This window comes from Mastigoproctus giganteus, chromosome 9 (genome assembly GCF_048544385.1).
Source record: "Mastigoproctus giganteus isolate SK-2022 chromosome 9, ASM4854438v1, whole genome shotgun sequence".
NCBI classification, from domain to species: Eukaryota; Metazoa; Arthropoda; class Arachnida; order Uropygi; family Thelyphonidae; genus Mastigoproctus; species Mastigoproctus giganteus.
In genome coordinates this window covers 174,049,772-174,066,724 of record NC_143583.1, presented here as the reverse complement: position 1 = coordinate 174,066,724, position 16,953 = coordinate 174,049,772, and the positions used below count along the sequence as shown (strand labels likewise).

Sequence of the window (16,953 nt, the reverse complement as noted above, 5' to 3'; positions counted from 1 at the left end):
CGATTTGCTTGTTATGCGGGCTGAAAAGCCCACTCCGTCCGTATGAGATCGGCTAACTACAGCCCAGATTGAAAAAGAAGACTAAAAATTCCTCCAGCTATCGACGGAAACTGAGAAGTGGCGAAACCACTATACTACTCTCTCGCGGAGGTTGCAACCTCCGCGAGAGAGTAGTATAGTGGTTTCGAGTATAGTGGTTCCGAGAAACTCTGTTTTTCATCCAGCTAAACAGCAAACCGACAGAAAAATACACACGCAAGGCAGCATTTCGACTGCTATCGCAACTTTCTCTGGACATGCTGCCTAAAAACAGGGCATAATACGCAATATGAACTTTTATATCGGTGGGATGTGTGTGTCAGATCACCAAAGAAAGTCACATTGAACACTTGTTCTGTGATCATCCTACAGGTACAGTTAGAAATACAACTTTTTGATATATGTATATCTGCTATACTAGATCTTTATTTCATAATCTAACGTACGTACAGTTTCATGGAAACTGTACGTACGTTAATTTTGACATATTCTGTTGTTGTTGTTGTTGGGTTTTAGGAACATCGGCGACTAAGACCATGTTGCTCCGTGTATATTGTCTATAAATTGCATGTGTTCTAAGGTCGATTTTCTGTTTGCTGGATGAAAAACCCGACTTTCCGAGAGAAAAAACCATGCTACCTTCACCTGAGACCGACTAATTCAGCTACCTTATGAAAAAGACCTATAAAATTCCTCAAGTTATCCACGGGATTCGAACTCAGGTCTTTTCCACCCGGTGTGGAGAGGACGGCGATCCTACCAACTGTACTACCCCGAGGGCCGACATATTTTGTAGAATGTATCTGTATCTGTTCTGATATCTGTATATTTATTATACAGTATAATTTATTTAAATGAATTTACAATTCACTTAACAACAATTACTGATTGATCAATTCACAGAGGCGATCCACTCTGGAACAACAACTCCACACTTTAGAAGTGGAAGTCGAGTCCCTCAGAGTTCAACTGGAAGAAGAAGGAGAGGCTAGGATGGATCTGGAAAGACAGTTATCCAAAGCCAATGGAGACGCAGCAGCATGGAAGTCGAAATATGAAGCCGAATGCCAGGCTCATGCCGATGAAGTAGACGAACTGCGGTAAGACAACGCCAAAATCTGTTTTGTATACTAAATCTAGTTCTATGAACATAACTTATTGACAAATGCCATTCACAGTTCTCAAATTTGCATCACTATTTGAATAATTCCTTATGTTTTTAAAATAATTTCTTATTAGGAAACACCATTAATACCATTTATTCTTAAGAAACAAGTGATCACCCTGTGAATACAGATGTTTCAAAAAACGCGTTCTTTAAGACGTTTTAGGCAAGATCGCATATACACTGCCCTACCATTAATATCCAGACGGCCTTCCATGGATGGGAAAACAGGTCTTATGCATGCAACACGTCACACAACCTGCTATAAATATGCACGCTGGGCTTCGAACAGACAATTGCAAAAATGGGCATGTAGAAGACACGTTCTACAGAATTAACAGACTTCCAACGTGGAATGATAGTAGGATACCACATAGGCAAGCGTTCTGTACGAGACATCGCAGTCACTCCGGGGATCCCTAGGTCAACGGTTAGTGACATCATATGCAAATGAAGAGGAATGGGACTGAATCTGCCAAAAAAACAGCCTGATAAACCCCGAAAACTAACAGAACGGGACAAAAGAATTCTGCGAAACCGTGCACGCAAATCGTAATTTGCCACTGTCTCAAGTCACACAAACCCTCTATGAGAGTATTGGGACTAATGTCAGCACTAGTACAATACGAAGGACACTCCATGATATGGGTTACAATGGCCGTGCAGCTACTCACAAGCCATTGATCACCTCAACAAATGCGACGCCGATTAATATGGAGTAAGGAGCACGAATCGTGGACTGTAGAAAACACCATTTCTACAGTCCATGTAGAGCAATGGAAAACAGTCCTATGGACAGCCGAGTCGAGATTCGCACTCTACCAGTCTGATGGCTGTCCCTTGGTGTGGTGAATGCCTGGGGACAGTTCCTTCCTGATTGTATCCTTCCAACAATGAAGTTTCGTGGAGGCAGTGTCATGGTATGGGTCTGCTTTTCATGGTTTGGCTTGGCCCATTAGTCGTTATCGACAAAACTATGAATGCTGTGCAATACCAGGACATCCTGGACAATTGTGCACTTCCAACATTATGGAAATACTTCGTGGAAGGCCCATGCCTGTATCAGCAAGACAACGCGCCATGCCATATTGCTCGGGTCGTAACAGAGTGGTTTGAGGACATGAGTATGTAAAGGTTGGATTGGCCAACCCAGAGTCCTGATCTGAACCCTATCGAGCATCTTTGGGATGTATTGAATCGTCGGGTACGTGCACGTTTCCACCCTGTATGGGGAAGACGTTAATTCTACCAACTGTACTACCGCGAGGACGTCCCTCAAGAAATGTAAGAATTAGGTAGTCTCTGGCCATGGCGCATATATTTTTAGAGGACCTAAAATAAGGGCGTGGGGACTCTGCATCAATTATCATTGCATTGCTCCGGGTTCCCACAACCTTAGGAGAAATTGCGCTGCTGCACCTCTAAATTCAGCCTTGCCCTTAGGGATCAGTATTGGAACCACTCCTGTTTCTTTCTAATCTCCCTTAATGACAATGACAAAGGAGTGCAGAGGAATTCATCGAAGTTTGCCGACGATTTAAGGGTAGGCTAACAATTTGTTTTAAGGTTTCTAAATACAAGGTTTTATACCTGGGAAAAAGAAATCTAGAAGTTTACTTATAAACTTGGGGGAGAGGGGGAGAAGAGTTAAAAGTCGTTCAGGAAGCAAAATAGTCAGACATGAAAATGACAATGATTTAGTCAAACATGAAATTTTTCATTTTCCTATGCAGGGTAAACCTGCTGCTAGGAAGCACATGGTCTGTCTGTGAAGGAGAGGGCCTTCGCAAGTTCAGGTCTGGAGCCACATTTGAAGAAAGACAGAAATTCTAGAAAAGATTTCAAAGAAGAGCAACCAGATTGGTCAGAGGTGCTAACCAGTCTAATTAGTCTTCAGAACTTTCAGGCGCGGACTGCAAATCTTGGGAACTAGATATCTCAGAGGAAACCTGACTGAGCTGCATATAAGGCCCAGAAGTGAACCAATAAAATAAACGAGGGAGTATATCTTCACTGCTAGGAGATATACAGGAACTAGGAATATCAAATATATAATTTTAGGGGGTAGCAGAAAGCTGGATCTCATGTAAGTTTACCTTCGAGCAGGTACTGTAAATCAGTAGAGGAGTATTACAATAAATTCATAATTACGATAAATTATGAATACAATCGTTAATTGTATTTAGGAGTCACGGACTTGAATAATCGCTTTTTCGCAATGCGAAAAGTGCGACTGACTGACCGAGATTTTTTTTTCTGCTTTTTCCCTTTTTTTTTTTTTTTTTTTTTTTGGAAATGAAAAGAAAATACACTTTCTCGCATCATTTAGCCATTACTAATATCACTTCAAGTCGAATTTTGTTAGTAGCGGAAATTAAAAAACAATTGAAATGTCTCATCAAAATTTTCTGATAGTTTACATGTACAATAATTGTTCCAACAGATAAAACTAGACATCCGTACAAATTATCTCCAGTTGATGCCATAAAAGTTATTGAATCTCGAAATTTCAAAAAGAGCATAAGGAGGCTGTAGTGTGCTGTTTTGAAAATACTGCAGACTTATAATTTGAATTCAATTTGCTTGACACAAAATCGTATATCTAACGAGATCTATTGAAATGGTGAACGATGAATGCACTTTAGTTTTCAAAACTTTATATTAGAGAAATAGCCAGAAATCGACATAGTGACAAGAGCCCATGATTGTTGGATAGCATCCCTCTCAATACTTATCGTGTATAGCATCACTAAATAACGTTAAGAGAGATAACTGAATAACAATGATTTTTACAGCTTAAGAGATTCGACATTATCAAACTAAAGCCCCATTAATGAAACAATCCACAAACGAACCTTTCACATCGTGACTAGGTAAGTGTGTGTGTATGTGACAGGCAGAGAGTGATAATTTCGAAAACAAATTTTAAGACAAACTTTACTTAATTTTTTTTGAAATAACCTCACTTTAATGCAACCTCCTATAAGTTAATAAACAATTTATATGTAATTTGTATACTCTTCAGCCGACGATTGGCTCAAAAGACTGCTGAATACGAAGAACAGCTAGCATCACTTTTGAACAAATGCAGTGCATTGGAGAAGCAAAAGTCCAGGTTGCAGAGTGAGGTAGAGGTGCTCATAATGGATTTAGAGAAGGTAAGTTCTCGTTTTCTAAATTTCAGTCAAGAAAATTAAATTCTACTCATAAGTATTCAATAATGAATCACAACCAAGTGTTCGAAATTATAATTAACGAAAATTGGCAAAAAAGTGAAATCTGCTTTCAATTCTGTATAAAATAAGTCGAGTTTCGTAATAAAATTTTAAACAAAAAGATAAGAGATAAAAGGTAGATTACAATAATTAAAGAAAACAGAACACTTCTTTAAAGATACAATGATAACTTTAAAAGCAAAATATAGTATAGCTAAAATAAAACAAATCCAAACTCGATTTTGAAAAAAATCGAGTTTGGGTTTGAGAGGATAAAAATAGAAAGCTTGCTTCTTTCCGAAATGGCAGTCAAGCATTTTGTTCTCTTACCAAAGCTATTAGCCGAAACTTCTGTCCATCTACACTCCCACCTTAAATGAGAAAAAGGGCAAGTGAAACTCACTTGCTCTTTTTCACGATTGAAAGCAGGACTGAATGAGCATGAAATTTTCCCCAAGTCGTTTATACATATACAATAGATAACCAATACACTTAACAAGCATTCGCTCGCACAAGCCATTAGCGCTATTATACATGAGTTTTAAAATGATCGGAGAATCGGATGGATTGATATCCTCGGCTGATTTAGGGCCACCAAAGGAAGTCTGAATTTTGAGTCAGTTCTCCAGTGGAGCATCACTGTAATACATTAAGTCGTCGATTATCTTAACATTTATCTTATTAGCAGAGGAATCGATTTTCCAAATCAATGAAGTTACTGGTAAACAGCCTTAGTCGCAATCATGTGTTGTGCATGTATCAGTGTAGATCGCATCAGTTAAAACAGTTTAACATACTGTGAAACATTTTATCCTGATTAATAAGAAAATCGGACTTATTATCTCGTATTTAGTTAAGTGCTTTTATTCTCTTATACAACCAGTGATGTAACTGTTAAACGTTTTGCTGTTAAACTGCACTTTATTTTTGGCTCGGGAAGTATTTATTAATGTCCAGAATTCTGTTAGCGTAGAGAAGTTTGCACTCGTGAGGAAGTGGTTTACAATATGCACTCATTACTGTGAACAAGAATAGTTACGTATTCTTGTTCAATTCGTTTTTATTATTGAGTTCCACGACTGAGTCTACTGCATGCATGCATGTCAGAGACAAGAATAATGGCGTAACATTGTGGCAGCAGACCGACGTGACTGCTTCACTATACAAGGTTAATTTCGTATCGTAAGTCGTTCACACGCAGTCGTATTAGAGCTGTTGTCAATTTGGTAAGTGAAGTAATAAAGATGAAAATTAAATTTTGTTTTAAGTTGGGGAAAAGTGGCATTGAAAACTACGAATTAGTAAAACAAGTGTGGTAATGATGCCTATCTCGCGCATGGTTTTTCACTAGTTTGCAAAATTTTATACTTGCCAGTTGAGGATCTGGATGACGACGAGCGAGCGCTGTAGATATCCAACGACAATTTCATCCCTAGGTAGCAGAGAGGTTAAAATCACCATCCTCCCACATCGAATCCCGTCAATGACGCGAGGAATTATTACCTTTTTTCACAAGGTGATTGAATTAGTCAGTCTAAGGCAAAAACTAGCAAACCGAACGAAGAATTAACGGAATAACACACACAAAAGAACATTTCGCTCAATTCTGACCGAAATTTTGGTTTGTTTGTTATTTGGAGCATTAGCAACTAAGGCCATATTGCTCCGGGGATATGCGGTGGTCATTCCCTGACCTTTCCACATCCTCCGTATTTGGTGGGGACGGGCTCGAACTGCGGTCTAATCAAGAAGCCGGTGCTATGCACTGCTGCTCCTGCCCACCTGGCTACGGAGGCGCCGCCGAAATTTTGGTAAAACGGAACAACTGTGCTGTATTCGTTCCGCTCCGTGCAACCGATGAACAAAAGCTCGAAAGTATTCAAAGAGCTCACGCAAGATATTGATGATGATCCCGCTTTAGTCGATTCACTCGTAGGTCGTAACGGATAGTTAACAGTAGTGTTTCGAGATGCCATCCGAAATACAAAAAAATTCGGTTTCAAAAATAAAAACCAAATGGATGTTAATTAATTAATCTCTTCGATAACAAGGAATAATTCTAAAGGAATCTGCTCCACCAATTAAGAGAGTGAATAAGAAGTACTCTTAAAATTCATCGGGTTTTCTTTAAGTTGACCGAGTCCTGGAACTTAATTGTCAAATTTTGTATATTTTAAGTGAGATCTCCCTCCGCTCTAGTCTGTTTTTACTTATAGCCCATTGATTATTTTGTTTTATTAACTACATATATTTTGTTTTGTCATTCGCCATGTTGAAAAGATATCTGTAAAACGAAATATCCAAACCGATCGATTATTTGAGAAAACTGTTTATCAAAACTGGTCAATCCCAAATTAGTTTGATGATCACCGCCCCGCTCTATATCTAAATATTAAGTATCAGAACGGTAATAAGATTAAATATTCGTTCTGTTTTAGCAAATTCATTTATTTCAGAAAGCACTCCAGCATTTATCCGACACTCACCTTTGAGTAATAAAAATATTTGTGACGTTGTATGTAGGATTTATGTACACTGCTGCAAAAATTTTAAACTTTAAATAGCAATATATATAATTATTGTTTGTTATTATAACGGTTTTCTAATAATTATGTGAAATGATTTTATATTCATTTTCTTTTTCTCCTAGGCCACTACGCATGCTCAGAATCTCGAGAAGCGCTGCGCTCAGTTGGAAAAATTAAATACAGACCTAAAGGCTAAGATAGAAGAACTAATTGCGCTATTAGAGGCTGCACAACGAGAAGCTAGAGCAAAAGCTGCTGAGCTACAAAAACTTCAACATGATTATGAAAAACTGAGGGATCAGCGCGATACCTTGGCTAGAGAAAACAAGAAACTAATAGGTGTGATATATACCTTCCTTAATTATTGTATTTAATTATTTTAATACGGCAGATGCTTGCTTTTGAAACATTTTCCATACCGCGGCTTTTTTTTGAACATGTCCAGAATTTTCTGTCATGAAATCTGTAGAAAGCTTGCTATGGTTGGAATTCATGAAGGAAAGTATTCAAAACTTCGATGTAACATTAACTGAGAAATATTAAACTATCAGCTAGATTATCTGTTTTCCGCCCAGGCTTCTTAGCTGTTTTACACATAGTTACATTTAACCCCATACGTTTAGGTTCTTTTTTTACTTATCCCCGGTGTCACGCAAGTTGATTAATGATTAAAGGAACTTTTGGAGTAATACTAGTACCTCTGCTTAAGTTTGTTCATTTGAGTTAAAAGTTATTTATAAAAATCAACAAAAAGAAGTTAAGTATATACTAATTAAAGTAGTTAATTTTTTTTCTCCTACTAACTATACTAATATTAACCTTAAACTCTGACAATAAGTGGCACGTCTTAGTCAAGTTCTTGCCTCCATGAGGGGAGACTGGAAGCCAGAAAGAGAAAATAAACCCTTGAAGGATTAAAAGAGCTAAATTATGAGTAATCCTTAGCCTTTCATTCTGAAACCTTCGTGGACATGGATATATCCTTCTATAAAAAAAAAAAAAAACAGGCTAGGAAAACTTCTTAATTATGCTTTTGCACATAGAACAATTAGGAAAATGGCGCCGTTTTTCTATTCAAAAAGGATTAGAATGGTTGGCAGGGAAACCCACCCCAAGTTAGTAAAATGACTGTCTTCTGTGAACTTCCTTGTGGAAACAACATCCGTCACATACTCAGACCATCTGCTGAAAGTCAGATGGTCTGAGTATATCCCACTATGGTCCTTCCTTCCTTCAAATCACATAGTTCCCTGAGGTGCTGTTGTGGCCACCAACAAATTCCTCCAACTGCATCGATCATGTGCTCTACAAGCGGCATCGCAAAGTGTCATGCCCAGAAGTTCACTGATCCCATCCTTCCACCTAGTTGCAGGTCTTCCTCTGCACCTCTTCCCCTCGATTTTTCCTTCCATTATATTCTTCAACAGAAAGTTTTCCCTTCTTACTATATGACCAAAAAACTTGAGTTTTCTTTTGTTGATGCTATGAAGAAGAATTTTAGGCCTGCCAATTTTATTCAATACCCACTCATTTGTTCTTCGATCCAAGTAAGAAATACGCAGTATTCTCCTGTAACACCACCTTTCAAATGCCTCAATTTTCTTCCTGTCAGCTCTTTTCAGAATCCATCCTTCACGTCCATAACTGGCAACTGGAAAAATTAACGAATCAATGATTCTCAGTTTCGTCTTTAGAGGCAGATCTTTGATCTCTCCATAATTTTGTCAGATCAGTGACCAACGTTTTAGCAGTTTAGCATTTGCCTGACGTCTCTTTACATCGTTTGAGCAGTCACTATTTTTATTTATTCTTGACCATAAGTAATCAAATTCATCAACTTCTTCGATATCTTGCCCATTAACCTTCACTTTACTGGAACCGAGATTATCACCAATAACGATAATTTTAGTTTTACACACATTCAGAAACAATCCTTTTTTCTTACTTGCTTCACATACTCTTCTCGGAGTTTCTTTAAGATGATCCTTAGAATTGCAAATTTGCTCAGTAATCATCTGCATAACGAAGGTTGTTTATCTTCAGTCCTCCAATTTTGATGCCAGTCTCTAAATCTTCCGAAGATATCAAGCTTCACGCATGATGTCTTCGGCATAAATATTAAAAAGGTGAGGTGACAAAATACAGCCCTGCATGACACCGTTACCTATTGTGAAAAAATTCCGTGTTTTCCATGTTGGTTCTCACAGTTCCTTCCTGTTCCTGGTATAGTAGCTTAATCAGCTAAATTATGTGGATTGGGAACCCATATTAGTCATCGTTTCCCATAGTTTCTCATGTTGAACACAATCAAATGCTTTTTCATAATTTATAAAATATAGGCGTAAAAACACCAAGACAACTCTTAAAGGAAAACAACTACAATAGTAGTGTAAAAGGCATTATTTCAACTGTATCTCACATTGTGCTCATCCTTCACAACGAGTTACCATGTATTGCGCTACCTCCAACAAGTAACGCTTCACTAATAGAGAGAACTATTATTACTTGTTCTCACCCAGACGGCACCGTTTCAAGGCTTGTTGGCCTTTCATCGGTGGGTGTGTGGGTGAACAGGCACCCTGGTATCGCAAACACGACAACCCAGTTGTGAAGATAATCCCACAATATAAGAGATGCCAAAAGGTGTACCTGATAATGTTTAAGTAAGACTAAATGCAACTGGGCATAATATTTTCAAGAGTTATAATTATCTATATAATATAGGTGTAAAAACTCCATAGACAACTCTTAAAGAAAAAACCTACGATAGTAGCGTAAACGCATTTAGTCTTACTTAAACATTATCACGTACACCTTTTGGCATCTCTCATATTGTGGAATATCTTCACAACTGGATTGTCATGTTTGCAATACCAGGGTACCTGCCCACCCACCGATGAGAGGCCAACAAGCTTTGAAACGGTCACCATGGAGAGCCTGATATTCACGGAGTTTTCGAGAATAGGTAACAACAATCTTCTATACTGGGAATTTATGAGTTTTTGAGTGGCGTGAGATGAAAGAGTAACTGTTCATTCGACGGAATTCTTCTCCTGCATCTTTTTTGCCTTCCTAAGTCTAATAGGGGTAGTATGAGGATAACAGAGATCTTTATCCCATACCATATTTCAAACGGTGCCGGCTGGGTGGTGGTGACACTGAGAATAAGTAACAATAGTCTTTTCTATTAGTGAAGCGTTACTTATTTGAGGTAGTGCAATACATGGTAACTCGTTGTGAAGGATGAGCACAACATGAGATACAGTTGAAATGATGCCTTTTACACTACTATCATAGTTTTTTTCCTTTAAGAGTTGTCTATGGTGTTTTTACACCTATATTATATAGATAATTATAACTCTTAAAAATATTATGTCCAGTTGCATTTAGTCTTACTTAAACACAATCTTATTAAAAACTATAAAAGGAAAATTCATACCCTTATATTGAGCGTTATCGCTCTTACAATCATAATTAAACATAATCTATAAAACACAAAACGGCTGGAACATTGAATTCTTTGCATTTTTCAATAATCAGTTGCAGACTTAAGATCTAATCTCTGCCCCTTCTGAAACCTGCTTGTTCTTCTGGCATTTCTTCTTCAAGTTTTCTTGAGTTTCTGTTTAACATGATTTTAAGAAGAATCTTGCTAGCGTGAGAAATTAGGCTAATAGTCCTGAAATTTGAGCAAATTTTCAATCTCCTTCTTTTGGTTAGGGAAGGAAAATTGGTTTCTTCCAATCTGATGGCCACCGTCCTGTTTCCCAAATTTTTACAATTATTTTATGAAAAAACTCGGTGCTCTTCACATTCACATCTGTAGCTTTAAGCAGTTCCGCTGGGATTTCATCAATTCCAGGTGACTTGCCACATGTTAGTTCTCTGATGCCTTTTTCGACTTCTTCCTTCAGTGGAATTAGTTCATGATCACACTCTTTAAAATGGGGTGGCAGTCATTAGTGTCAGCAGGTGCTCGGAAAACCTGCTCACAGTATTCTTTCCACCTTCCTTTAGTTGTGTTCTCCTCTGTTAAAATTTGCCCTTTGGAGTTCTTAATTACATTAAATTTTGGTAGGAACTTTTGTCTTAAGGACTTAATTACATCATACATCTCCTTAGTGTTCTTTCGTTTGTTGTGGTATTCGATTTCTTTACACTTTCGATTGATATAAACCTGTTTTTCGTGGCTTAAACAGCCCTTGATGACTTTGCTTAGTTCTCTTCGTTTCCTTGTGCACTTTGGGCGTTTGCATTTCTTCTCTGTTCAATAAGTTTAAAAGTGGCTTCTCAATCCATGACTTCCTGATCTTTGACCTTTCTCTAATGTACATATTTGCTGAATCCTTAATAATGATTTTTGTATTTTCCTACATTTCCTCAGGCAGAATATCGTCATTTAGTTCTAATAGAACTAGAAAACGATTGCCTGTTCCAAGTATGTAATCGTTTGGAATATTTTCTACATCCAATCGTCTAGGGAAAACCTTATTCATGATCTTTTTTTAGCTTCAGCTTGAGAATGATGTGGAGCTGATGATCACTGCCACAATCTGCACCAGGAAGTGTTTTGCTGTGATTACTATGGAACGCCACGTTTGCGGTAAGCGCTCATATAATACCCTTAATGCATCATGAGGAGTCATTTCACAGTAGGACCTCACTGTCGTGTCTGCTCTGAATCAGACCATTGAGTAGCAGCTATTGAAAGCACCTCGTACGTAAGGATGAGGCCCTGGAACCTAATCCTAACTTTCAATGCCCACAGATGTCCAGCATCTAAGCAGGATATTTAAACTGCCCAGTACGAGTATCCCAGATCCTCTGAGCTGCTTTAAATGTTAAAAGTATGGTTTCTCTAAACAGCATGTCGTGGTATATTTCGCTGTGCGAGGTGTCAAAAGATCACGAGAGCAGTGTCGTGAAGAAAAGTAGTGAAAAGTAGGGAATTAATTTTACTCCTAAAGGACCTGAACTATATAACTTGGCCTTTCATTAAAGAGGAACTACAAATTGCGCTCTCCCAATATAAAGCAAGCGCATTTGGTCCATATGAAGTCCACATAACACGGTGGACTTCATGTGGACCAAATAAACGCATCTCCCAGTGGCATATCTAGAATGTGTACGTCTCCTGTATAACCGAATATATTATTTTCGACACTTTTTGAAGGAAGGTAATTACACTGGCCTTTCCAAAACCAGGCAAAGATCTCAAAGTTCTTAATTACCGCCTTTATATACTCACAAGTGGGACCTGCAGAGGTTTAGAAAGAATGATCAATACCTGATTATTACAGTACTTAGAAATAAATTATATACAGCACTTTCTGAATTCCAGATTGCTGATGACAGCAAATTGATGCACATATGAAGAACTAGTTAGAAGGGGTGTAATGCAACGTTTGGTAACTAGACATCCAGGAAGCGGGGTGGGGGGGGAAGATGTCTCGGTGGTTAGACCGAAAACGCATATTCCAGATGCTTTTAAAAAGTTCGAGCATTTGGTAATCGGTCCTTTTTTTTTTTTTTTTTTTAAACTGAAAAAGCGTATGATACTGCTTAGAGCTTTGATATTCTGAATGTTCACTGTGAAACAAGATTTTTCTAGGCAATTTTAATGTCGTAAGCTACAACCGAAATATGCTATATGGAAGCTTGTGAAAACGTTCAGAAAGGCCGAAAATTTAAATGTTGCGAGTCGTGTTCGCACATCGATCGTTATGACTGAAGAACATTTAGCACAAGTTAGGAAGACCCTGAGAGCCACTGGACATGTTTTACAGGCTATCAACAAAGTGAAACCATGCATACAATAAGGAATGTTAAATTTCATGTCTTTAGCACTCTTTTACTCGATGTTATTTGCATTTTCGTAGTTCTCGTTTGAAATGATCATCCTGTGTGTGTGTGTGTGTGTGTGTGTGTGTGTGTGTGTGTGTGTGTATATATATATATATACAAATATATCACACGAACGCACGCATATGCACACGCAAAGTATAGTTCTATTGTAGTTCGAAAGTCTTGTATATTTTAGCCTGCATATTTGCTATTAAAAACCACTTAAAAATTGAAAAACAAAGCTAAGAGGACTGGAAACATAATAATACAGTATTAGAAAAGATTGAGCTGATAAAATTAGAAACTATAGATACAGACACAGATACATTTTATGGAAAAAGTGTGGATGAAAGTTTTTCATGTGTTCAGTATACACGTACACATTTTTCGAAGGCGAAGTAATTTTTAAAAAATTTTTTTTTATTTCTACTGCATTATATTAAATAATACTTTTCGAATCTCAATGACAAGAAGAATTTTATGGACTATTTTCAACGTGGCTGAATTAGTCGGTCTCAGGCAAGGGTTGCATGTTTTTAGCTCCCGGAAACTCGGGTTTTTCTTCTGGTAAACGGGCAAATCGACCGCAGAACACGTGCAATTTACAGATATAATATACTCATAGCATTCATTTATTTTGGCGATTAACGCACACTCACTCATTTTGTGCACAAATGCAATATTTTTCATGCATAACTCTATCGTGACCATCTGAAATCCATCAAATTCCTTGTAAGATCTTAGAGAAAAGATAAATGGCAAATTATAAATACCAAAGGCTGCTGCATTTATAAGATTTAACTGTACTGCAAAAACTGAACCTCCAAGTGATAGAGGTGCTATATAGCCTTTATCTTAGGGAGGACAAATACATTAGAATTATGGAATATCTTTAAAGCGGTAGTTAGAGAAGACGAAGGCATATAAGCCATTAAGACAATATAGCATAAGAAGGATGCAGAGACGATGAATAATGAGCTGGCTAGTTTAATTAACAGAACAGGAAAGAACGGCATGAAAAGTATTGAAGCCTATAACAGCCACATGTTGATTCTGTAATAGTACCACAGAAAAGGTTAAGCTGGCAAAGGCTGATATGAGAAGTCACTGGCTAAGACTCGTGTATGTGAATATAAAGAAAAGAACGAATCACTTCCGACCGCCCTTGCTTAATAGGTGCGGAATGCCTTATATAACCCAGCTCTTGTTGCTGATGACGGGTACTTTGCATCGATCTTTACAGACAAAATAGACTTCGTAATGAAGGGAGGCTGAGAAGAATGAAATTATCGATACTGAAATTTATTAGAAAAAGTTCAGAACCTAAAATATGGGAGGTGTTAGTCTAGACGTGTTCACTGAAACAATAAAATTAATATTGAGGACGTCATTGGACTCTGGAAGAATTCTTTTGGATTGGAGAAGTGTCATCGTATCGCCAATTCATAAACGCAGTTTATGAATTGGTAACATGAATGGGTAACTACACACCAGTCGGTCTGACCTCAGTGGTAGGGATAATATGAAGGCAGTAATCAACTCAACAGTGCGGTAAAGAGCCATTTCGATAGAAATGATGTTCCAAAGGAAACCAGCGGTTTTTTCTAAAAGGAAAATTTAACTAAACGTTGTTAGCTATTTTGACATTTTGCTACATCCAGCTGAATCGCTGAATGCAGCAAATAATTTCGACCATTGTTTATATGGATTTCTGAAAAGCATTTAACTCATTCCCGCAGGAGAGATTACTGTATGTGCTAGAACATATAGAAATCACAGGTAAGATTTTTCTAGATGGATTGCAGGATAGCTTCAAGGCAGCAAGTAGAGGATTGTGATTAATGGTCATTCTTCAGATTAGACTAACATTACAGGTGGAGTCATCGACGAAGGGATACAGGATGTGATGTCAAATTTGCCGATGATGTCAAGATCTGAAGAATGGTAACAGCCAGCACCAAGTAGTGTGCCTGCAGGACCACTTGGATATGCTTCAATGATGGTCAGAAAAGTGGCAGTTACGTTTTGTATTAATGCAGCGAAACCTTTATATTAATACCAAAAGGAAGCCTTTAGGTAGAAAGGCTTCAAGTATGTAATCCACAGAGTTTTGTAACTAAATATCATAGAGTAGATCCGTTGATGTCTATAACGTTCTGAGACGATAATAAAATAAAAATGACATGTTCACGATTACAAATGATATTAGAACTAGGGGATAAATTAAAATTATGGAGAACGTGATTTAGACATTCTAGTTTGTAGACAGTTTTCGCTTAGCCATGAAGTTAATTTCTGGAATAAGTTATCTCCGTAGGTAGTTGATGCTGATAGTTTGAGGAAATTCAAAGGTCAGCTGGACAGGTATTTCTTGAGGAGGGGTAAACATGATAGTTTATTTTGTTTCATTTAATTATTTTTAACTGGAGCAGCAAAGGCTTGCGTCTTCCTTACACCATATGGCTAATATTAATACGAAATTTTTATTCTGAACTCACAGTGAACGACCTGAGGGCAAAACATTTTTTGCTCTCAACTTAGTTTTTTATTTATATAAAGAATGATGGCATTATGGCGGCTCATGTGATTTGCTTTGAGAATTATCAAAGATATCAGTGTAAGCGTTTTCGCTATCTGAGTATATCCACATTTAAACTATCATCTCTGTCTGACAAAACAACGTAACAATCTGTATTTATGATAAACAAATCACGTGTTGCATGTCACATTTAATAAGTTTAGTTTAGTCTTCTGTTTTCATTACTTATATTTTTATGCTTACGTGAGATCAGAGATGATTTATAAAGAAACATAAACGCATCATAAGAAATCGCTATATGATTTTTATTTAAAATTATAAACAAGAAATAGTCGTTAATTTGCTCCAAACTCCATAAACCTTTTTCTTCTTAACTCAGATGATCTCGCCGATACCAAAACCCAGTTGAACGATGCCGTCCGCCGCATTCACGAAATGGATTTGGAGATCAAGAGATTAGAGAACGAAAAGGAAGAACTGAGCGCAGCGTATAGAGAGGCCGAAGCGCTTAGAAAACAAGAAGAAGCAAAGGCACAAAGGCTAACAGTAGAGCTGGCCCAGGTTAGGCATGATTATGAGAGGAAACTGAGTATTAAAGAAGAGGAACTGGAATCTCTACGGTAATTATTATTAAATTTTTTATATTATTATTATTTATTTATTTATTATCATATTTTTTTACATTTATTACGACTTTGTTCATATCAAGCCAGTTCTTAAAAAGGGTGAAAAAAATCCCTCCCATCCAATTATCGTCCCATTGCACTTACTTCTACTCTTTCTAAAGTAATGGAGAAATCAATTAACCGCCAACTCAAACTATCTAGAAACCTTCCATCTGATCAACGATTGCCAGCATGGATTCCGTCAATCTCAATACATTGGTGATACTTTGGCTTATTTTACCCACCTACGGACAAGTTCAATGGAAAAGTTTGGTGAAACTCAAGCAGTTACTCTTGACATTTCAAAGGCTTTCGATCGTGTTTGTCATAAAGGTCTTCTAAATAAGCTTCCATCTTATGGTTTTCCAACTGTTTTTTGTAATTGGGTATCCAGCTTTTTCTCTGTGTGGGTGATGGTAGACAGCTCTCTGCCGTCTAACTTCTCTACTAGTGCTGGAGTTCCACAAGGTTCAGGTTTCGCAAAAAGAATTATTCTACTCCTATGCTTTTTCTTCGATAACAGTCTCTAGGCAAGATGATATATCTCTATTGGGGTATATCTCTATATCTCCCAATATCTCTATTGGGATATATCTCTATTGGCAAGATGATATATCTCTCTCTTGGCATAAGCACATTACAATTTTTTTTTTTTTTTTGGCTGATGCTATATAAGCATGCTTTCTTACATCATATGCCTCTACTAATGCTAAATAGTGCTTCCTCTTCATCTAAAAAACTGAGTTTTTTCTTTCGTTCTCGGCGTTACTTGTCTTCCAAACAGTTGTTCACCCTGTACAAATCGCAAATCCACCCTATCATGGGATATTGCTCCCACATCTGGAGCGGTGCTCGCAAAAGAGGGCACTTCAGTTAATAGATTACTCATCTCTAACAGAATCTCTTCATTCTCTGTCTCAGAGACGTTCTGTTGCTGCTGCATGCCTTTTCTATAGTT

The 16,953-nt window shown here is 37.5% G+C and overlaps 1 protein-coding gene across 1 annotated transcript in view; it reads left to right on the top strand.

The window, feature by feature from the left end:
* LOC150080895 (paramyosin-like) overlaps positions 1 to 16,953 on the top strand; it is a 121,931-nt gene that overhangs the window by 61,281 nt on the left and 43,697 nt on the right. Inside the window, exons 7-10 of the mRNA XM_090381555.1 lie at positions 943 to 1,139; positions 4,230 to 4,362; positions 7,070 to 7,286; positions 15,710 to 15,950. Of these exons, the coding sequence (XP_090237681.1) occupies positions 943 to 1,139; positions 4,230 to 4,362; positions 7,070 to 7,286; positions 15,710 to 15,950 (788 nt within the window). The remainder of the gene's footprint in view (positions 1 to 942; positions 1,140 to 4,229; positions 4,363 to 7,069; positions 7,287 to 15,709; positions 15,951 to 16,953) is intronic.